At 39.3% G+C, this 24,065-nt stretch overlaps 1 protein-coding gene across 1 annotated transcript in view; it reads right to left on the bottom strand.

The window, feature by feature from the left end:
- ARHGAP15 (Rho GTPase activating protein 15) overlaps positions 1-24,065 on the bottom strand; it is a 621,892-nt gene that overhangs the window by 47,068 nt on the left and 550,759 nt on the right. Inside the window, exon 13 of the mRNA XM_082658330.1 lies at positions 11,669-11,774. Within this exon, the coding sequence (XP_082514456.1) occupies positions 11,669-11,774 (106 nt within the window). The remainder of the gene's footprint in view (positions 1-11,668; positions 11,775-24,065) is intronic.

Genomic DNA, 24,065 nt, shown 5'->3' on the forward strand with positions numbered 1-24,065 from the left:
CACCTTGTCACGGCTTCCTCGTGCGTGGGCTACCATCGGATTCTGTGTTCTTAACAATTATCCGTAAAAAACCCCACAGAATCCTTCACAAGTAGAACAATTTATTTACATTAACAGATAAAAGAGAAAAAAAAAGAAAGCTACTTTAAAAATTTTGGTGTCCTGAAGCAGGAGCTATTTGTAAATGCTGCCGTGTGGCCTCCTCTTTTCCAGTCCTGAGATGCTCTTTTGTTCATGGTGTGACGAGGATGCAGGGAGCCAATTTGATTTAACTAAATAATACACAAATGCCAGGAATACTTTCATATCTCGTGTACAGACCAGAATAAATTACTCTGATGGAATGTTTTGTTTTCTTTTCAGGGAACAACCCCGCAGATTACAAGGAGCTAGGCTGACAAGGAGTGGCTAAGAAACACTATTAAAAGTCACCTATTTTAATGTAGGGCTAAATGACGGAGGATTTCACTCGGGTTCAAAAGACAGAGGCCTGGAGAGGAAGTTGACAGGCAGACAGCAGTGAGAAATTAGCCTTGTCCTGGAATTCTTATGGGCAGTGGGGAGAAAAATAAGTCCAACAAGAAATGAAAATAAGGGAACTAGTTCTCAGAATTAAAGGTGAACCGAAAGGAATTGGCAGCTGTCTGGACATGCCAGCCAGAGGGGCCACGGTATCTGATACACGTGACAGACCAAGAGACAACTGCAAAGCTCCCCAAACAACTCGCCTGAAGGGCTTGCCAGGAAGCCAGATGCTGCTTCTGGAAGAATATCTTCCGTGGTTGGGCATCTGGGTTCAATGCTTTCCATTTAAGGAGGAGAAAGAAGGTGGAAAAAGACAGCACCATCACTGCCTTTTAAAAAAATGTGTTTTTTCTACACACACACACACACACACACACACACACACACAAGCATTAATAAATATGGTCATGGAACTTGGTTTTAAAAAGGACCCCCCAAAATAAAACTTTTCTCAGTGCTTTTTAGGTAGAAAGCAAGCTGTTAGAGGGAGAGAGAGAGAGAGAGACAGAGATAGAAGGACAGACACCAAGAAACCCCTTATTTAAATATGTCACTATACTAATTAGGTTATTTTATTTAAAAGATTGGGATTATAGCTGATGTTCAATTTAAAAAGTTATTCAAGTGATGGGCCTGTGCCTCTATCACAGTTGGCCTCTCATTCTCCCTCTTTCTTCCCTGGAAACAATCGAGTATTGGTGTTGGCAAGGAAGCAGAGTGTGGTCTAGTGGACTGGAAATCAGGTGACCTGAGGTCTGGTTGATTTTTTTCCCCCTTCCACTTTGAAGTTATGTGTCTCTGCTCCATAAAACAGGAGAACCAAATTACTTTATACACTTTTTTTTTTTTTGCCTCTCACTGTTGTGGCCTCTCCCATTGCGGAGCACAGGCTCCGGACGCGCAGGCTCAGCGGCCATGGCTCATGGGCCCAGCCGCTCCGCAGCATGCGGGATCTTCCTGGACCGGGGCACGAACCCGCGTCCCCTGCATCGGCAGGCGGACTCGCAACCACTGCGCCACCAGGGAAGCCCTCTTTATACACTTAATAGCACAGGTCAAGTTTTTGTAATCATAATTTTTTTCCTTGACCTGATGCTAAATAATTCAAGGTAGTAGGAAGTCAATATTGGATCTGGAACAAAAGATGGACAGGGAGGTTGGCTGATATGATAGGAGACAGGAGTGATAGAGATTCTTTAATTTAGTAGTAAGAGTACTCACAGAAGGTATAGAACTAAGTTTTGAAATTCCAAGATCTCTTACAAATCCAAGATGATCAAGAAATCAGAAGAAATGGCAATCCCACCCTGGGCTGCACTAATTGATCTAAAGGGCTCCAACACTGGTCTGTGGTCACAGATTCCCTGACCAAGACTCACTCAGCAAGGTCAGCTTCCCTTAGCTCCCATTCATCATTATACTCCAGGCTTCCTAACTTGCAGTCTTAGTGATAATATTGCCTCTTTTACAATTAAAACTGCTCTTCTCTTCATCACGATGAAAAGATAAATATCAGGTGAGGAGAGAGAAACTTGAGAAAAACAATTTACTTAACAATAACCTCAAAATGGAATATTCCCTAGTGCTAGTCTGAAGTATATCAAGTTTCCAAGATTACAAGCTTAAGAAGTTGATCTTAATTGGAACCACCAATGGCTATTAGATGTTCATCTTCTCTTCAATGAGTTCATGTGATTCCATTTGTTCAGCAAAGACCATTGAGTATCTATAACGTGTGGAACACTGTATTAGGCTCTGGGGATATAGCAAGAATCAAAATGATACAAATTCCTGCCCTCCTGGAGCCCAAGCACTAACGGTAGAAGGAACCAGGTCATAATTTCCAACTTTATCAATGTTTCCAGGACCTGACTATACTAAAGAACAAATTTTCTTTCTTCTGGATTACTATATATTCATTCCTATGGCTTTTCAGAAGCCAAAGGATGAATGTTAGAATAGGAGATCACATCACTAGAAATTCTGCCCAATGTCCCATTACCATAAGAATTTTCTAGGTCTTGTGGAAGCAATAGTTTTAACCACAAAATATAATACCTCTGGTCTCACCATGTTTTCTATTACCAGGCATGCTAGTCTCAGACCCCTTTCCCAGTATCCCTTCCTCTGGCCACTTCTTCAATGGGGACACCCTCAGGAGTCTGTCCTCAACTCTCTTCTTTTTTTTTTTTTTTGCGGTACGCGGGCCTCTCACTGTTGTGGCCCCTCCCGTTGCGGAGCACAGGCTCCGGACGCGCAGGCTCAGTGACCATGGCTCACGGGCCTAGCTGCTCCGCGGCATGTGGTGTCTTCCCGGACCGGGGCACGAACCTGCGTCCCCTGCATCGGCAGGCAGACTCTCAACCACTGTGCCACCAGGGAAGCCCTCAACTCTCTTCTAGGTTCACACCTTCCCTCACCCCAAGGCCATCTTTAAACTGATGACTCCCAAATTCATACCTAGATTCCAATCAACTTTCCTGCCAACATATGTTTCTTATTCTCTAATGGAATATGAGCAATGACCAAATCACATCATGTCCAGAAAATTTCAACTTCTTTTATGTCTCCAATTTTCTCCTTTTGCTCTGTTTGAGTTAAGGATATCACCATTCATCTAGTTCAAAACCTGGGTGCCATCTTGGAACCTTCCTTCCTCTTAACCTCTTACATGCACTCAGTGAGCGTGTTCTATTGAATCGACCTTCTCCATGCCTCTTGTATCCATTCCTTTCCCCCACCCCACACTCCCTTACTATGGGATCTCTGACTTAGACATTATACCAGCCTCTTAACTGGTTCCACTACCTCTAGCGTTGCCCTCCTTATAAACACAAATCACATCACCTCATCTGCCTGCTTCAGACCTTTCAGTGATTTACCTAACATCCACAGAATGAATTTCAAACTCCTTAAGCAAAGCATATGATGTTCATCACAATTTAGCTCTAGTTTACTACATTCTGGGCTTATGTCCTGTCACCTCTTTCATGTTTCCTAATTCATCATTCCAGAGGAGTCAGCATGTCTTTACCACACTGTGGTTCTCCTTCTTCCTGCCTCTTTATACACAGTCTTCCCTCTGCCTGTAGCAGGCCTTTGTCTGCCAAACTGACCTCCTTAAAGATAGCCATGTCTTCTCCTCTGGGAGGCATTCTTTGGTTTCTCTAGGCTAAATTTCAGCTCCTGCTTGTTGCTCTCATACTGTCTTGTGATATCTCACCACATTTATTATAATTGTTTATTAATTTATCTACCCTGGGAAACTATAGGATAAGGGAGGGTAGGAATCTTTTTTATGCCTCTGGTATCTGGGTGAAAGGTCAGTAAACTGTTTCTGTAAAGGGCTGGATAATAAATATTTTTGTGCAACTTGTTACAGCTATTTAATTCTTGCCACTGTAGCATGAAAGCAGCCATTGGCAATACATAAACATATAGGTGTGCGTGTGTGTTTCCCAATAAAACTTTGTTGATAAAAGTAAGCAGCAGGCTGGATGTGGCCCATGGCCATAGGTTGCCAACCTCTGATCTGGTCCAGTGCCTGGAGTACAGTAGGCACTCATTTAAGACTTCCTAAAGGAATGGGTGGATAGGACTTCACAGTTAACAAATATTTTCTCAAGTGTGAATTTATTTGACCCATTTCACATATAAGCAAAAGGGAGGGTTAGAGACATTAAAGCTTTTCCTAATGTTGTACAGTTTCTAAGGGCTGAGGTTGGGACTTGAGTCTATGTCTTCTGATTCCAAATCCTTGGTTCTTTCCATTAGGTGAAAGGCCAAGATTCACAGTGGAGAAGGGTGAGGCAAATTAAAAAATTTACCTCTTATGAGGGAAATACCCCCATAAGGTGAGCCACCGCTAACAATAGAGAAGACAGTGATAAATGGTCAGTAGCCATTTTAAGTTTTGTTTTGTTTTTTATTATTCAGTGGTTAACTGTTAACATTCAAATGTTAAATCAAAAGATCTAAAGTAATTTCACTCCCATCTTAAAAACCTTATCTCCCAAAGCCTTCCTCTAGAACAAGGATCCACCACTGGAAGGATCATTGAACTTAGTCCCCAGCTCACAAACCTTATAAATCCCATGCCAAGATGTCTCCTAAGTAGATGACATTTTAATGATTACTACAGGGAGTTGGGAACTATTGCTTCATCCTCACTATCAGAGTAATTAATTTTCTTAACTACAGGCCAAATTCTGCCACGGGAGTCCAGTTGAGAAATTTCAGGCCCATAGGAAGTACATTAGCTCTTCAAAGTGATTAGGGTGCCATTTCAAATACACAAGCAAAGGAGCTATTAGGCTTCTGGCTTATTTCAAACAACTTGCAGCCCCTGTTTCTCAGGGAAAAAAAAAAAAAAAAGAGAGAAAAAGGGAAAATAACAATTTGCTAAGGTTCTTTATTTTCCAGTAAAAACACCCATGGCCTGCAAGTCATTGGATATCAGGTATTGTGGCTGGGTGAGAGACCAAAGTGTACAGAAAAAGGGTGGAATGCCAGAAGGCAGCACAGAAAAACACAGCCTGCTCCAAAGCACCCCAGAGCTGAGCCTTCAGAGGCCTGACGGGAGGCCGAGCCTCACCAGCCATTGCTCTTGACCAGAGAGAAGGGTGCGGGCTCATGGGCTTTCCAGTCCCTCTCTGGCCATGTCTCACCCCCCTCCCCACAAAATATCAGAAACGCTCCCAATGCCATTTTAAAGACAGAGCGGATGAATTATTTCCTCACCATTGTTTCCTCATACAACCCCTATATTTCTAAGTCATCATCATTTGAGTTGCCTCTGACATGCTTTTGTAGAGTATTTATTTAACATCCATGAAGACCACAGAGAAGCTTTAAATATCGGTTTACTCTCACAAAATAGCCACAGCTCAACAGTTTCGCCTTTCAATGAGGCATTCAACTGGCATGCTTCCATGAGACTTGTCTATTCACCTTGGAATTCTATGAACAGCTGGACGATTTTCTTAGCGTCAGTGCTCTCCTTTCAGCCTATTTTACAAAGTGCAAGTCTCCTATAAGAATGTTTATTTGCATCTAAAATCTGCAGCAAATATATTCTTCCAAGGCTATTTTTGAAAATCAACGAACGACATTATTTTATGTCACCTCTAAAAGCCACCCATCTCTAAGACATTTTGACTTTCTCTGGACAATATATACCTATGTGGGAATTGAATGCTCTTTTATATCCTCCTCCCACCCACCATCAAACATTTGAGATTGTTTTGGCTTCCAAAACGCATGCCACAAAGTAAATCTGGATAACAAGTTCAATTTAGCTGGGGGAAAAATATTTTTGTATTTATCTTCTAAGTTTTCTGTAATTCTCATGTATTACTTTTATCCCAGAAATAAAAATGTGAGAAAAGACTTCAGCAATAGCTAGGACAGCTTACTTATAGGAACGGCAACAGGAATTCTAGAACTTGAAAAGGTCAGTGTCCATTCTAGGTGGATATGTAGCTGATAAAATTCTAGGAGTGTTTACACTGGGGATTTGAGGCATAGGGTAAGGCCCTACCAGCTCCAAATTAGCTCACTTACCAGGCTTCCACGTGGCCAGTGTGCTGTTCTGCCTGGTAGGAAATTCTCACTGTGAGAACCATTCTGATAAGTTAGATAACAAGAAGAGAACCGTCCCTAGGAAACTGCTGTGATGGGAGGCTCTGGGCAGGAAGCAGAGGAGGACCTGTGTCCTTCTCCAGCGTTCCCACGCCTGCCTAGAAGTCAAGCGGACCAGACTTTCTTATCAGCAAGCTACAACTCTGAAGGTGAAAATAGTTGGATTTGAGAACACGGGACAAGATTCAGATCAGGTTGATGGAGAGCTGGCGACAGTACAGAATTGGGCAGGGGAATTCACACAGGGACTGGGCAACACATGGAGGCGTCACGTGGTTTGTCGAACATGTGAAAACAGCCTCACTGGGACTAGGGGAAACTGGCTGAGTCAGGCCAGTATAGCAACTCAGGTTTTGGCAAAAGATTCTGTGGTGGGGTAAAGAATTTTCTGGAAGCCAGGAAATTTGGCAACCCAGCCTCTGCAATTCTTCCTATATTTATTTCATTAGAAATAATTTTACATTTCTCTCCCTATAAAAATAAGACATGTTGATGTCTGATGCTTAACTAGAACCAACTATGTACTAGGTATTGTGCTGGACTCTTTAAAAGGATTATTCCTTTACTCCTCACCACAGAAATAGGTCCTATTATGATCCCTGTTTTGCAGATGAGAAGAAGGAAGCTTAGAGTTAGGTCAGTTCTAAGTTACATGCCCAGTAAGTGGCAGGGCCAAGGCTCACATTCAATTCTGCTTAACTCCAAAGCCTGTTCTCTTTACCGGTTCTCTTAACCTCAATATCTCTTTCTATCCCATTGTTAGGAGAGAAAAAGAAACACACAAAGAAAAAAAAAACTTTCGGGCTTCCCTGGTGGCGCAGTGGTTGAGAATCTGCCTACCAATGCAGGGGACATGGGTTCGAGCCTTGGTCCGGGAAGATCCCACATGCCGCGGAGCAACTGGGCCCGTGAGCCACAATTACTGAGCCTGCGCGTCTGGAGCCTGTGCTCCGCAGAGAACAAGAGAGGCAGCGGTAGTGAGAGGCCCGCGCACCGCGATGAAGAGTGGCCCCCGCTTGCCACAACTAGAGAAAGCCCTCGCACAGAAACGAAGACCCAACACAGCCATAAATAAATAAATAAATTAAAAAAAAAACTTTCATTGTTCAACAACTCTAAGAAATATTAACATCTCAGCAAATAGCTTTACAGTCTTTTCTAGATGCACAACTTTCCCACATATTTATACTCTCCTTAAATATATAAAATATTGTATCCCTGACTTTATTTAACTTAATACAAGCATTTCCCTAATTAAGAAAACAATTAGCTGTGAACCACATTTTATGAAGCTCATATGATGTACCATGTTCTATATAACCTTCCCCTATCACTGAACACTTAGGTTGTTTCCAAGTTTCTACCAGTGAAAATAGTAAAATTTTATCTGCATAAAGTGGCCTCATCCCCCAGCATTACTTAGGATAGGGTCCTAGCAATTAAGATGATTGGCTCAAGAGGCATGAAGATTGGAAAGGTTTTCATTCTTGAGCTATATTACATATGTGGCTTCATACCATGCTGGTTGGAACATCCCCACCAGCAGATCTAGAGGGCTTGATTCAATTCACACCTGACAAAATGGGGTTTACTTTATTTCATTAGTCTTCTATACCCTCATCTTAATCTTCCTCTTTCCCCTGTCTGCATTTCAAAACAGAGAAAAAAGTGCACCCTTCTAAACACTGTCTCCTTTTGCTTTTTAACTTGCTACCAGAGGAACTATTTTTACAATTACTCAGCACTGAAACCGCAGACTTATTCCCATGGCTGACTGGATAAGGGGGATAAAGAAATGAGAGAAATAAAAATTGTATGGAATTTTCCTTTGAAAAGTCTCAGTATTTGGACCATTGCTTTCCATTTTATGTTCACCACTCCAAACCAACTACAACTCCCATGTGGCCTCTTAGGTTTTTTTTCTCCTTCTATCTCGTTCACCCTGCACTCTATTGTCAGAATACTCTTTCATAAACACAGAGCACATCATGCAAATGTCCAGCAGATAAAGTCTCAATGGTCCTCTATTTCTTATATAACCTCTTTGCCTGGCTCTCAACGTCCAACCACTACCCATCAGCAAGCAACCCTTATCTTTCTAGGTCTTCCTTCCCATTAACTTCATCTTCACTTTGCCTGCCTGCCTTTCCAAAGAAGCAGGCTGAAGGAACATGCATTCGACACTTATATTTTAACAGAGATAGAACTTGCCATTTATATGATGATTCAGAGCTGTCACAGGACCTTCCAGTGCTTATCACTGTAATGTCAATTGGTGAAAGTGCCTATTAATAAAGGTTTCTGGCTGATGGCATTTTGAGATGATAGTGTATTCTGAATTCCTGGTCTCAATCTATCACAGCAGAAGCACATACTTCACCTTGAGTTTGATCGAGAATGAGGACTCTGGACTCTGAGACTATTCAGTCTGTGCAGCTATTGTGTAATCTTATGCTTAATATAATCACAATCCTTTAAAAATTCTGGCTTTTGTGGACAGCACTTGCATCCACCTTCTAGCCCAACTGTGCTGTATTAAGCTTTCTCAGCTGGTAGTTGCTCTGCTTTCAAGGGAATGTTTAACTCAGAGCTTTGCAAAAATGGACTTCTATTCTGTTGGCTACAGAGTACAACGCAGGTCAAGTGGAATTTTTGGCACTTCATTACATTCCCTGACCCTCACTAAACAAACTTCAAAATATATATATATTTGCAGCAATTTGGAATAAACACTACATACAAGTGTTGATGGTAGATTTTCTGAAGAACTACCAAATGCATCAAGACTAAGGAAAACATTCTAATGATTCTTTCAAAGATGAATACATTTAAATTCTCGTTAAACAATCTTCTTATTTAGCCTTCTCAAGCTTTGATGACATGCCACGATTGGCTGTTTATCAAAAACTTAACAAGAAATGCTTAACAAGATATAATCATGTGCACACACTTCTGCATAATTAAACCCCGTTTATAAATCATTGCAGGGTGGAATATGGTCACACCACTCAAGAAAGGCGGGTGGCTAGCAAATAACACTTTTTTCTCCATCTGTAATGAAAAATCTTATCATGTGAATGCTGTGAAGGTGACATAATCATCTGATCTTAAATCTTAGTTAAAAACATCCATTTCCATCTCAACTGAAAGTTCTAACAAAATTAGGAAATTAATTTAGATATAAGAAACATGATCAGGCACTAATTGTTAATACTGGGATTGTTGGCATGAAGGTGGAAGATTCTCATCCTTTGAAGGTTTTTAATTGGATAGATTCTCATCTGTGTGTGTTTTTTTCAAAGTAGGATTTAGCTGATTCTCAGTTTCTTCATTTTATAGCTGTTCTTTCAGTTGGAAAAAAAAAAAGGAATAATTGAGACTGAGTAATGGATATTTCTCTAGATCTCTGAGACTAGGTATTGCACAGCATTAAAGAGTACACTTTTCCATTTGTTTTACGACTTTGTCCAGTTAAAGTTACTGAGATAAGCACTCCAGTATTTACTTGTAACTTGAAACCCCTTTCATGGTGGGTCTGGATCCTAAGGGAAAAGAATTAACATTTGAGGAATGCTTACCTTGTGCCAGGCTTTTTATATGCATTATCTCATTTAATTCTCATAACCACAAGATACGGTTGATATTATTTAATCTGATTTTATGTGCTTGAGATCATGAAGGGAGTATAAAGTATAGAACAAGAATTTGACTCTAGCTTTCTCTCTTTATTTTTTTGAAGCCCAAGATCCTTTCACTTAACCACACTGGGTTTCCCACTGAAGCCAGTAATGTGGAGGTGACAAAAAGGGGCATTCTAACAATAAGGGATGTTCTGAACTTTGACATAGGTTCCTCTGTGGGAGTAAAATAAGTAAGAAGCAAATATGATGAATTAGATTGAAACATGTTCCCTAACGCAGTGCCCGGTGAAGTGAATTATGGACCATCCATACCATGGAGTACTATGCCATGAAATGGAAAGCTGTCCGTGAGTTGCAAAACAGTAGAAGAACAATATGTGCAGAATGATATACTCTAATGCAATAAACAACCACACAGAGGTATGTATGTCCTTAGGAACAGGTCTGGAAGGGTAGATACAAAAATGTTAGTTGCTTCTGCTCAGCAGGCTGAGAGTGACTAGTAGGCAAATTTGACTTACATGCACGACAGTTGCTTAAATTTTGTGTGTGTGCAATTCTGCACATTACATTTACAATTAAAAATCATGTAGTGGATGAGTTGAATAAGCTGTAGGAATGACTCAACCTAAGGCATGGGTGATTAAAGAGATTTAATCTCACAAAAGCAAAACAGCCCAATCTATTTGAAACTCTGTCAGGCTTCAACATTACTATATGCATATGGTGAAAGCTACAACCTCATCACTTGTATTGCACTTTGCATGATCTGAAGAAGGTGTTAACAGAAGGCAAATGAGGAACAGTCATTTCAAACTTAACATGTCCAGAATGAAGTTCTCCAGTCGGCTCTTCCTATTCAGCCCGTTCCTCCTCCAGTTTTACCCATCCGTGCCGCACTACCATTTCTCCACTTGCCCAAACCCAAACCCTAACAGGCACACTTAATTTCTCCTTTCCCTTCCCCACTGCACCCCAACCATCAGCAAATACAATCTGATCCATCATCAAAATACCTCTTTAAGGCCTCCACTGAAGTCACCATTACTTCTTGCCTGGACTACTATGGTCTCCTCTGTATAGGTTTCCCTGCTTTCACTTTTGCAAATCATTCTCCACCTGTCAGCCAGGGTGATCTTGTATATCCCTCAATTTAGCACTCTTTATGGCTCTTCACTGTATTTAGAATGGAATTCCACTCTCTCACTGTGGCCCACGAGAACCTATGTGATCTTACACTGGTCCAACATCTATGACCTCAACTCCACCACCATGCCCCTTGTCCATTAGGCTCTAGCCCGCCTGGCCTGCTTTCTGCTTTGCAAATACATAAAGCTCTGTGTGGCCTCTGGGTCTTTACACTGTCTTTTTTTCTTCCAGAAATACTCTTCTTTTAGCTGTTTACATGGATGGCACCTTATCAATGTGAATCAATGTCTTACAGACGAAGGAATTGGATATCAGAGAGTTTAAGTAACTTATTTGTGGTCATCACTCTTGGTACGTGGTGAGGCTAGGTTTTGAACTCATGTCTGAATCATTTCAGGCTCTTGCCATTATACTAAATAACAAAGTAAACCCAGCCCATCCCAGGGCTCTGGCTACAGTTCTGACAATCAATCAGCAAACATCTACTTGTTGAAAAGCCAGAAAAAAGAAAGTATTTTAAAAGTTCCTTTTGTAGGTTCCCCTTCCTACCTCTAGTACATTCCCCAGCTTCTGCAGGAAGACGTAGATCAGCTGGAGAGGGAAATCTGAGATCGATGCATTCGGAAACTCTTGTATTAGAGAGATTTGAAATTAAATATTGCTCATTTAGGAAATGAGACTGTGACAGAACAACCAGAAACTTTGCAACTTACTTAGTTAGGTGTCCAAAGAGGACTTTCATGGTGTCACGATTTGGTGGAGGGAGTTTTTGTACAAGAGACTTTATAGTTTCAATTCTTGTGTTATTGTCTTGCTTTTCTGGAAAAAAAAAAAAGAAATTAAAAAGGACGGTTAGAAAAGAATGATATTTCTTAGGTGCATGAGGGAATTTTCTTAGGAGAATTCTGGACTAAGTCTGAGCAACTTAAAAGTTCTAATTAGCAGCCAAAGGGAATAGTTATACTTGAAATCAGGATCATGAAGTTTCTTTACTTTGACTCTGAATTAGATCATGGGAAAATGAAAGCAGCAACAGTGTGGCTCTGACACGATCTTCTTACTAAGATCAGGTATTACATCCGTTTTCATAAATGCTTTACTATTTTACAAGTTGTGGCAGGGTAAATAATGGCCTTCCAAAGATGTCTCTGTCCTCATCTCTGGAACCTGTGAATGTTACCTTCCATGGAAAAAGGGACTTTGAAAATGTGATTAAATTAGGGATTCTGAGATGGGGAGATTATTCTGGATTATCTGGGAGGCCCAATGTAATCACGGTGGCTAAGAGGGAAGCAGGAGGGTCAGAGTCGGAGAGAGAGGGGATATGACAATGAAAACGAAAGGAGATTTGGCTATGTGATAAAGGACCATGGGCCAAGGAGTAAAGAGAGCCTCTAAAAACCAGAAAAGCTGAGGGAAGAGAGCCTCCAGAAGGGACACAGGCCTGCCAGCACCTTGATTTTTGCCCAGTGAAACTGACTTCACACTTCTGGCCTTCAGGAACGTAAGATAATAAATTCTTATGGTTTGAAGCCACTGAGTTTGTGACAATTTGTTACAGCAACAATATAAAACAAACACACAAGGACATATATTCTCATTCAATTACCAACATTCTATTATTTTGCTTGATTTTGTGGAGAAGTAAAGAATTTTTAAAATTAGTTCTATGCTATCTTTTCTCCCTAATACATTTTGCTTTTGCTGTAAAACAAAAAAGTGCAAATAAATTTGAAAGCATAATACTTATTCATATACATTTTGTTTTATTTTTTAATTTGTATTTTTTATTGATTTTTAATTTTTTGGTCATATACATTTTAAAAAAATAGGAAGTTGTTCAAAACTACATACCATATTGGTTGTTTTCCTTCATTTTGTTTCTTTTTGCCTTTCTGGGCATGGGTGGCATAAGAAGAACTGAGTTACTTAGTACACTAGAGAATTTATCTTACCATAGTTTTAACCAGGGCCCAGAATTATAATTACTTCTCAAACTTAAACTCCTTAGATACACTGACTCAGGTGCCTTTCCTTTCTATACTTTAACTTCTAGCACAGAGCTCCTGATGATTCTAAAGAGGCCACTGCTGGAAAAGATGATAGATAAGAGAATAATATGTAAGGCACCCACCCACACAATATCCATTCTCTTCTTCTTTAGCTAGACAATCCCGCTGTTGAAGGGATGGCCACATCCTTCATCCTAGCTTTCTTGTTTGGCAGCTGGAATGACCGTATGACAGAGTCCAGCCAATGAGAAGGCAAAGTGTTATGTGGGACTTCCGGGGAGGCTGTGTGCAGGAGGCTAATTTATCTTTGTGGTCCTTTGGCCTTTCTGCTCCTCAGAATGTAGATGGCATGGTTGTACCATGAGATGACCTTGAGAACTGAGGCTATGCAGAGTGGGACACACAGAATAAAGAGCTTCCCTGAATCTGTGGAGCAGTCAGACCAGTCCTGCACTGTTGGTCTCTGAGTTTCTTTAACATAATAAGTCCTTGTGTACTGAAGCCTTTGAAGGTGGGTCTCTAAACCAAACGTACTTCCTAATACAGTGTGCTTCCAAAAGCCCAGTTCATAATCACCTGTTATTAGGTATATAAACTTTATACAGTGGGGCAAGAAAGAGTTAGTGTAGAAACTGGCAGGGTGTTTTGTTTTCCTTTTTTTAAATATACTTTTGCAAAAGAAACTTTTTATAAGGAATTACAGGAAAATATCCTGCAGAAGATAGTATTTGGCTAAAGTAGGGTGGGGGCAGTCTTCCTAGTAGAACTCTGCTTGGAAGCGTTTCTTCTTCTTCCTGAAACCACAGAGGTCTATAAATAATGCCTCCCACAGTCTGAGCTTTCAAAACTGCACTTACTCTTAGAAGAGTTCCGGAATAATATGGATTGGACAACTGCAAATGAAAGAGACAAAGGGGAGAGAAAAAGAGAGAGAAAAACAGAAAAGCCAGTTGCAACATCACAGCAGACAGCAGATCTAATCTTTCTGCCAAAGGGTAGAAAGCCACCTTGTAGCTTAATGGTGGTAAGACAATGTGATGCTTCACAGGACCAGTTGGAGCCTATAGGATATGAGAAACTCAGAAAAAGAAGGAAAACAAAGTCAATAAAGATGACAGTGAAACTGGTACAGTACATTCAGGACAGAGCACTTCGGGATACTTGGATACCTTGTATCTAGCCATCTGAAGCTAATGCAACACACCAATGATCATATACATAAACAGGTACATATACATACGTTTATATATTTATGAGATGGGTATATTCTGCATAGTTTGGCATGATGCTAGTAGTTTAATTTACCTAAGGATCTGCTGAACTACTTGATTCAAGCAATTAAGATGAAATTAGGAGAGGTGAGGGAGAGGAGGGAAAGGAAGGAGAGGACACCTTTCTAATTTCACTGAAGTCTCTGGCCATGGTTATGATTAGGTCAATGTCAGAGTCTCCAAAAAAGGGATCTGTTGACATTGAGGACTATAGGAGTAGTAGCCATAATCTAAGCCTGACAGACAATAAATGGAGAGTGGTTTAAATGGCTATATCCAGCAAACCTCAGTTTTAGGGAAATATGCCCCAGTCTGGGTAGGTTTAAGAAAGGCTGGCGTTGCTTAACTGGAAATACTTGAATGTGCAAGGTCACTGCCATGGTGCCTGGGCAGGAATTAAAACTTTAGTTTGTCTGTTTAACCACTAGGTAAAAGAATTATGACCTTCCCTAGACAAAGTCCCTGTTCTATGTTCCATTGCACTTAGGACATTCTATGTAGATAACATTCTGCACGATATTTTCATGGCTTGAATGCCGTTCAATTTTTCCTATTAAACTGAGAATTTTCCCATAAACTGAGGCAGCTCTTATACTGGTATATAGTGGGTTAAATGAATAAAGAAAGAATTAGTGAACAAAGGAAAGACATGAACACAGATTGGAACAGACAGACCTTGGTTTGAATTCTGTAACAGCTTTTTATTAGCTGTGTGGTCTTGGACAAGTTTCTTATTTTCTTTGAAAAATGTCTGAGGCCAGTTTTATGGATTGAACAAGATAGTATGTAATGAACCTAATGATGACTAGTAAAAAGTAGGTACTCCGTAAGTGTTCACCCCCGCCCCCCCGCCACCTTTTTTGAGGCCCATGCTGGGTATGGTTCACCTTTTATCTTCAGCAATGAGCATACTACCTGGTTGCAGTGAGCGTTCAAAATGTAGTTTCTAATACTTGAACTGAGTTGGTGCCAGTGGGTGACGATACACTTGCTATGGTAGTCTGACATTTTACAGCACACTAAATAACTTGTGGTGGGCAGAGAGACCGATGATCTGACTGACGAGCAGCTCAGTTCCATGCAAGAATTCTTATAAAAGTACATGGTGGTTCCCATATCTGCTTGTAAGAAACATCCTACACGAAGAATACTTTATAGAAACATTTTTCTCTCTTCCTCTGCTTTCACACATAATTGAGGAACTGGAATGAATGGTGGTATATACATATGTGTGGCTGGGTTACACTTAAGTAGTGGAGGGGGTACTGGACAATGGCTTAGAGAGGGCTGAAATATTATCAAGGAGGAGCAATTTATTGTTCTTACAACATAATCAGAACAAAATCTTTGAAAAGGTTATAGGAAAGCAGTGGTTTCCCCTTCAAATCAATACCATACCCACTCTTCCATAGCTTGTAAAATCAGGAAATAACACAAACACTTCTAAGTAGAGGAACATCTAAAAATACAATTGGATACATTAAAATCAAAATGACACCTTTTCTGATCTGGTTTATTGATGTGTCGTATTAGGAGTTGGAATCAGCATACATAATACAGCAGTGGTTAATGAGCTAAGATTCAGACACAGTTTACTACAGATGCGTCAACTGTCTTCAACTGATTCAGTGAGCATCTGAAAGACAGCATTTTCTATTAATATTTCTCCTTCAGCATATGGTTTCTCATTCTTGTGAAGTATTGAGAGTTCCGAGAAGACTTTGAGATATCTCTGACTCTTTTACATTATGTCTAAAAGGGGGGAAATGAACCTTTTCTACATGGAGAATTAGAGAACCTCTTAGGTAAACTGTATACTAAGAGACTTATACAAAATCTTGCCAGTAATTAAAAAAAACCTCCATGATTCTTTCCTCTTTCACTCACATTTGCTCCTACCTTCATTCCCTTATAATTTATTTTTGTATCTACTCTGTGTTCTCTAATACGTCCATTTTAGTTCCCACCCAGATCCCAATAGCCTCTCCAATCTGTGAGCTGTGAACCCACATTGCATACAAAATCTTTCTGTAGTGCTTCATTCTTGCTACCCAATAGTAGCAAAAATGTCTATGTAAAAATATGCACAGTGTACATGTACATATTGAGATAGTAAACTGTTTTTTACTAATGCCTATTCCTCACTCACCTGGCCCCATATTCTCAAACTACCTTAAACTCTTTTGTAAATGAGCTTCTTCAAAAACAACTCCAGGCCAGTTAGAGAAGTAACAGCTCCTACATGATGTGAAATAGCCTTTAATGTTATGGTAAGGATGTGGCTTTACAGTTTTCCTCTGATTCATGGTTTTGAGGACACATTTTTAAAAATATGGTTTATGATGCATTTGCATTTATCTGCATGAAATGTTGCTACTAAAACAAGGACATTTACAACCGAATGCCTTTTTTTGCAGAGATAAGAGAAAGTTATACAACGATGGAAAGAGTTCTGTGCAGTGCAAAACCCTGGACCTGGTGACCCCTGGACACTTTTCCGGCCTTATCATCTATGCATTTATTATTCTTAACTTATTTATAGTCACATGTTAAATCATATTTCAAAATTAATTCTGCTTTGTTATGTAGGTTCACCCAGGGGAAGAAAAGACCAGATTCTCCCAGTAACCAATGTATCAGTAGTACTATTCTTTCTATTTGTCTGTAATTCTTAAAGGACAACTGTACCCCTTTGTTTTGAGGAGGTCAGCAATATCACAGCTGTTCTGCTTCTGAAAGTTACTCTGGAATGTATAGTGCATCCTGTATGAAAAAAATGGTAGTCACTTATACGTCAGGGCTATATTTGGAAGAAAGCAGTTTAGTTTCTATTCACTTTCTATTCTTTGTATCATCACCATTTCAGAATCCAGTTAGAGACTGTCCTGGCTTACAGGAGGAATGATTATCTTCAGAGAACATTTTATTTTTTTAGTGTACCATACAACTGGATGCAAATCTTTGAGGACATGATTTTTAATTATAAAATTTGAATTGGGTGTTGAGGAATCATCCAAGGCATGACAACAATCGCTTGATAACTTTCTTTAAATAATTTACGTTGAATTCAGGGAGGAACACTGGGGGGGAGGGGAGCAAATTCAAGACTTACAAATGGATACAAATAGAGGCTTTAAATCCCTGTTATAAATTAAGAGAAGTGGTATATCATGACGGAGTCTGAAAGAACTAAGTTAGAATTCTTGCTCTGCAGTTATGATTTGGGACAAGTTGCTTGAATTTCGATGCTTCCAGTTCCTTATTTAAACGCGCACACGCACAACCCATTTGTTGAATTAAATGTTTCAATGTACATAAATGCACATATTATAAGTGCTTATTGAATGTAAGTACCCTTCCCATTAAAACCTTTCTTTTGAATCATCCTATCTGCCCTGACACATGATTGTTCATAGTTCAAGGCCATTTCCCAAATCACATGAAGCCATAAATACTTAGAATGCTGTCCATTATGAAAGAGTGTTTGGTTCTAACTCATAAGTAGACATAGTGTATTATAAATAGATGTGCCATTGCATCATAAAAAGGAAGAACAATGGACTTCAGGCTAATCTGGAGTTGGCAATTGGCAATTTTTCAAGAGTCTGCTCCCCTCGCCCCATCCAAACTGAAGAGCCGTTTTTTATTTTTAGTTAAAAGGAAGACACATTCTTAATGTCTGCAGTTACGTGGTAAGTTTGATTTTAGGTACTGATAATCTATGTCAAGGCAGTTCAACTTGAGAACACAGGGCAGGAAAGATGCAGCCGGAACTGAATCTACTTTCTCTAGTAGGGATCACCTGCATATTAGATCTAATCCCCTCACTGGTACACCAGATTTCTGTTGTATTCTTTGTTTCTGCTTCCAGGAGATATTAATGTGCTGTCTGATTTTTGAACAATTTTTCCCTTTTAGGAAGAATTTTAAAAATAACTCTCCATAGCTAATAAATGTCAGTAAAAAAAATCCTCTGGCCAACTGATTGACATAAGTCCATGGATTCCTCAACCTGTGAGGAAAGTTGCAGCATCCTGGCCAGTTTTGCATCATTTCCAGAGGCCATTTCTGGTCCTTGTGCAGGTGGAGCTAGGCCATCTACAGCATGCTGTTAGGGGCAAACTTAGTTTTGTTAAGGCTGACTTCTGTTTCTTTTCACCTCTACTCCTAGTCTCTGGCAATACCAACTAGAAAATTATTGAAAAGAAAAAAATATCTTTTTGTCAAATAATTTTTAGAGTATTAAACATATATATGTACACACGGTTGAAGAAAAAAATGTTTATTAAGACCAACGTGCAGCGTGTGGCAAACACAAAGTTGATCCCTATCTACTGTCATTTTACAGCCTAGAGGGGCAGATAAGATACAAAATGTGTCCCAGAGATGTTTAAACTTAAGACATATCATTATATAGTTATCAGTGGAGTTTGTATCTTTCTTTTGACTGAAGGAATCCTCTAAGATAATTGTTAAACTCAAAATGCTTCTTGGGTGTTAGTTCCTTATACCAAAAAATTCAAAATAATTGAGAAATGCAATTAATACCAAGTCACAAATGTAAAATTTTTTCTAATCGATTTCTGAAGGTCTTCGAATCATTATTCTTAACTTCTTTGTATATCCCCAAATACATTCAAGAAAGTAATTTAATCACCTTTTCTTTTTCATGTAACTTTATCTATGTTATCCTAGGGACTTCTGGTGTATTGACCTCACACTGAGGGCAAGTTTGGAAAATGTATTCAAGTTTTAGGCTCTAAGTAACTTTTAATAACCTGTATTATTGCTTTGGTGCAATCAATTTGGGGATGATAACATTTTCTAAAATTCACCAACCTGGAACTGTCTCTTAAAACAAATTTCCTCAGTTTTGTAGCAATGCCACTCTTTGTCTGAATCAAAGAGTAAGGTAGTGGCAGCAATCTTCACAGGAAAAGCATGATCGTAGTATCCTCGCTAAAATTTCTTGTTTTCAAAGTAATTTTGCAAGTGTCATGGTGGCCAAGCACATTTCTGTAACTTACAAATGATACTAATTCATCCTCAGGTGAGAGTGTGTGCTGAGAAAATAAAGCTCACTAGTTTATTTAGTTCTCCTTTGAGAATTTTCTTTAAACTGTATTTATCCGTGCATATCTGGTTTTATAAGCCTTTAAAAAAAAACAGGCTTATCGTTTTGAGACATTTGACATCTTTCTAACCATAAACCAGTAATTCTTTTCAAATACTCAAGTAGCTATTTACATTAAGCATTATCTTTGTACATTTTCATGAGGGTGGCAATCCTACAAATACTTTTCCAGATTTAAAGTTTTAATGTGTCTACCTCTTTCCACTGGTAGACAAATTAAATTTATAGGGGATTAAAAAAAATCACACTTGAAAACAACTAGGATCTGTCACACAATTAAGAAAAATGTGAACGAAGAAATATTTTTCCCTGTCTTTTGGGTTAAAAATCTTTTTTGAAGAAGCATATTCAACTTTATCCATAACTATTCATTTGGAACAAAACACCTCTCAAGAGGAGACAGTGGTTAGTATGAGGTGAACTGTTTCTCCAGCCAGTTCATTCGACATGGCTGCACAGTGACATTGAGAGCAGGGGAGAGTTAACAGCACAAGCATCAAACTCCTTTAAGAAATGGGGAATAAAATAATTGTATGATTCAGCTTTTTTTTTTTTTTTAATTGTGAGAGTATTGTAAAAGAAGAAAAACAGGCAACATGTGGTAACTTTAGTCAGCATTTCTGAACTGGGAATGATAAACACCTCTGCCTGGCTCTGGCATTTATCAGGACTGAGATATTATTACCACATAGAGTCACAGCATGGTTACCGTTATCATCGGAAAAAAGAGCCAGCTAATCTTAATGGTTTGTAAAGCCGTTACCTGCACCGGTCTGACATTTATCATGATCATTTTACCACATGGGTCCTACATAGCAAAGGTCTTTTATCTGGAAGGGACATCACTATGAATTATTATTTGCAGCTAGGTAGAAAATTGTATGTTGTAGATACCTTTTCTCATTATAAATCACATAGTCACATTTCACCATTTCCCCCAGAAAGTTGCTGAGCCCAGGTTTTTTGCCACAGCTTGCTTTCCTCTCCCTCTCTCTCTTTCTTTATGGTTTCTTGAAATTATTAGCCACCTTTTTCATTAACATCCTTAACATAATCTTTGAAGAATCACACACATATGGACATACTTTCAGTAGAGTTAGGGGACTTTCCTCTACATCCTATAAAGGGACTGCACAGTCCTTTAGAAATTGAAGTTGATAAACTGTCCACTTTTTTTAATGCTTATTCTCTCTTCCATCTTGGGGGCCGGAGTTTTCTCTCTTCTTGACCTTGTCAATAGAATATTTACCAGTAGATTAGATGAAATTTCTGATGCTTGATTTGTAATACTCAAAACACGTATGCCATTTGTTGCCTGAAATCCTTTGCTTGGAAATGTGTTCTCATAAGGAGTACGATGTAGTTTACTTTGTTCGATTGTGAGTTTTTCCAGATTCTGTTCCAGTAAGTTACAATGAAGTCGAAGGTTCTGTCAACAAATTTGTTTAAAAAGGAGCTTAGGTTCTATCCCTAACTATCTAGGTCCTAAATGACATACATTAATATATATAGAAGAAATAAGGATATTAAAAAGTACGATGTTTTTGAACCATGGGACCAGGACAGTAAAGTGAAATGCATTGATTTGACCATGGAAAATTACAATGAAAAGCCCAAATTGTTTACCATGGGGAAGAAATGAACAAATACTCTCTTTTAAAAAGATTGAGACAACTAATCTTCTGAAGGAGATATTTATATATCTTCTTCTTTCTCAAGTGTTCCATTAGGAATAAACAAACCAGAAATTCTGCACTTTTGTAATGAAGAGGGAGGAGAATTCTTTGCCATCTTTGCATTTAGGAAGAAATGTGCAAGAAGAATGTGACAATTTAAGCAAATCAAGATTGTTTCAAATGGATCACAAACAGGACTTTGCGGGATACTTTATACTAGCACGTGAAGCAGACAGTAAATTTGAAAGGAGGATTTTCTCAATGGTCTAGTTCTGATGTGTTTTCCTATCTCTTTGTGTGTTTAAAAGAGGTTTGGATGTGGTGTTGAATATTGCTTCGACTTTTTTGCAAATGAGTTCTGGAGAAATATCCGCACATGAAGGAAAGCTGATGTGCTGTAATGCTGACAGCAGCTGGGGGGATATGAATGAAGAAACCAGATTCCCAAGCCTGGATTTAGCAAAAATAAACACCTATCATTCCATTAAAAAGTTGTGCCATTTTAAATGTTTACGGGCATTAATAGCAGACCTCTCTCCCTTTGAAAAAGCCAATATTTTTCTCAAAGAATTCCATTCTTTGAGGGGGAGATAAAAACTTGAATTTGACATGCAGTATTTTGCAATAATCTACAGTAGTTTGCCAGTCTTCCTACATTTGATTCCACATTAATTTTTGTATTATTACAAATTTCCTCCAAAGGATACAATTTCTGTTTCAGAGATTTGTGAGACGAACTTGCATAAATTTGGGGGCAGGGGGTGGAGTGGAAGATGTCATTTGTGAAACCAACCTGTACTTTCACTGCTCAGAAAGAGCTGTACACACTTTGGTTAGGTCATCTAAAATTTCATTGTAAAGAGGTGGTCTAATATTCTAACACACTGTCTTACCCATCGAATGAAAGACTGCACTGATTTCAAACAAACAGACAAATAAACAAACAAGCGAGCCCTTTTATTCTTTCTTATTTCAGAATGACTCTTCCGTTCTAGCTTAACATCATTCTGCCATTATTGTCCCCCCAAAACTGTAACCTGGGAGCATTTACAATAATTAGTGAGGGGCTTTGGTGCCTGGGTTTTTTCTCCTTTTCTGGGGAACTGGGTGAATTGTTGAGTGCTAATGAAATTCGGAGACTTCTAGCAGTGGTTGAACCAGGCACCGTGCGGGCAGACGCGTTGAGCTTCCCACTGTGCTGCAGTACAAGCCTCCCCGCTGTTATGTTTACCATAGTTTTAATGTCTGTGAAAAAAATTCCTGATGCAACCGAATTATGTTATGCCCTCTTGTTTATCTAACCCCACCCTACCCCCCGAATTTAGCAGATTCCTGTTGCCCCTGCCTGTGACAGAAAGAGCCTTCTCAACTTGGTGGCCATCTTACCACGCCAATTCTCGCCACCACAATCCAGCTGCTATGCAGCCACGGCCGGAGGATCACACATGATCTATTTAGACGTTCCGGGAGGATAACACACACGCCTTGCTCTACTTATATCACCTCATAACAGATATCCTCTTCTCTACTGCGTATGCATTTCATCGGAGGTAATGTTAAAGCGCCGACATCGACAATGCTAGCTTAAACTGCAAGTGTACTTGGTGAAATGCACTGTGTCTTTAAAGAAATCTATCAAAAGACCTCAAACTATCACTGCAAACTAAATAATGTGCTCAAAGATGAAAACAACCGATCTGTGATCTGAGTTGATTTATTCTTTGTCCTTTTCTTAAAAATGGTTATCTTGAAGAAAATGACCATTCCATTCCATCCTAAATTGACAAATTCACCAAGTGTGATGTACAGTGAAGTTTTTAATGAATATTCATACAACTCTTTCAGTCCATTAACAGGACTTAAGACAATGAGGATGCAACTCATTCCCATTTAGATAGTGGGGGGAAGGGGAATGCGGAATTAATAGCATAAACAGCACTTGGAAAAGTTTAACTTTAATGTATCAAACTCCAGGTGCCAGAGTTTGAAGAAAATAACCAATAATAGCCATTTTTAACATATTTGATGGGACTGATTATGCAATGTGCAACTCTAAATGGCTTATAGCACATTGTAGCATGGTTCCATCCCATTGGCTACAGTAGGGTGCAGGCAGATGGATGACAGTGACAGGGAGAGAAGTGCTTTTGCTTAGCCGTGCGTTAAGATGCCATCCAGAAGCTCTGTGCACTGCAGACACTTCATTAGGATGCCAGGATAATGGTAAACTACCACTCAGAGTGACACCCCATTTCCTGCTTACTGAGCGCTCCAACCTCGGCAGATGTCAACAATCTCACAGTGCTACAGAGCAGACCTAACTTTCCAGCCACTTTGACTCCAATTTTTTCCTCCTAACAGTGCCATACATTATGTGCAATATGTAATGGCAAACACCTCACTGAAAACAAAATCTGCCCAGTTCGTTATGACTGGAGTGCTTAATTTTTTTTTTTTTTTCTTTTAAAAGATGAGGGACAGTGAGTTGGGTAAGAGAATATGTCCATTCACTATTTTAACCTCAAAATGTCTTGCTATGATTTCCATTTGCTAATCAGTTCAAAGTGTTAATTGTGTGGTGAACTCTGATTAATAGTAGTTAAACTCTGATCACAAGGGATACGTTTCTTTTAATTAATGTCCGTTTCAAAGGTAAGTGATTGTGGAATTCTTTTGTTAAAGACTGTAGACTCAGTTTTGCTATGGTTCTTAGCTGTCTGGCAAGAAAAGGCTGACCTGAGCATCTGGATGATATTTCCTCTGCAAATGTATGACTTGAGGCCATTTGCACACCTCCTTACCCGCAATTCAAGCCAATAGAAACTTTTTTTTTTCCTATGGTGTAAAGTCCAAAATTCTTTTTATAAAGAACCAAGGTGTGGTTTAGACAATGAAAAAAAATCCCCCAAATGGAAAAATAATATTTTGAAATCGATCATTACGATAAATGATTGATTTACATTTTGTGATACTAAGCATATTCTTAGAAGCTCAAAGGGCCTTCCTTGCAAATGGCA

The sequence above is a fragment of the Grampus griseus genome (genome assembly GCF_964374135.1).
Source record: "Grampus griseus genome assembly, chromosome: 7".
NCBI classification, from domain to species: domain Eukaryota; kingdom Metazoa; phylum Chordata; class Mammalia; order Artiodactyla; family Delphinidae; genus Grampus; species Grampus griseus.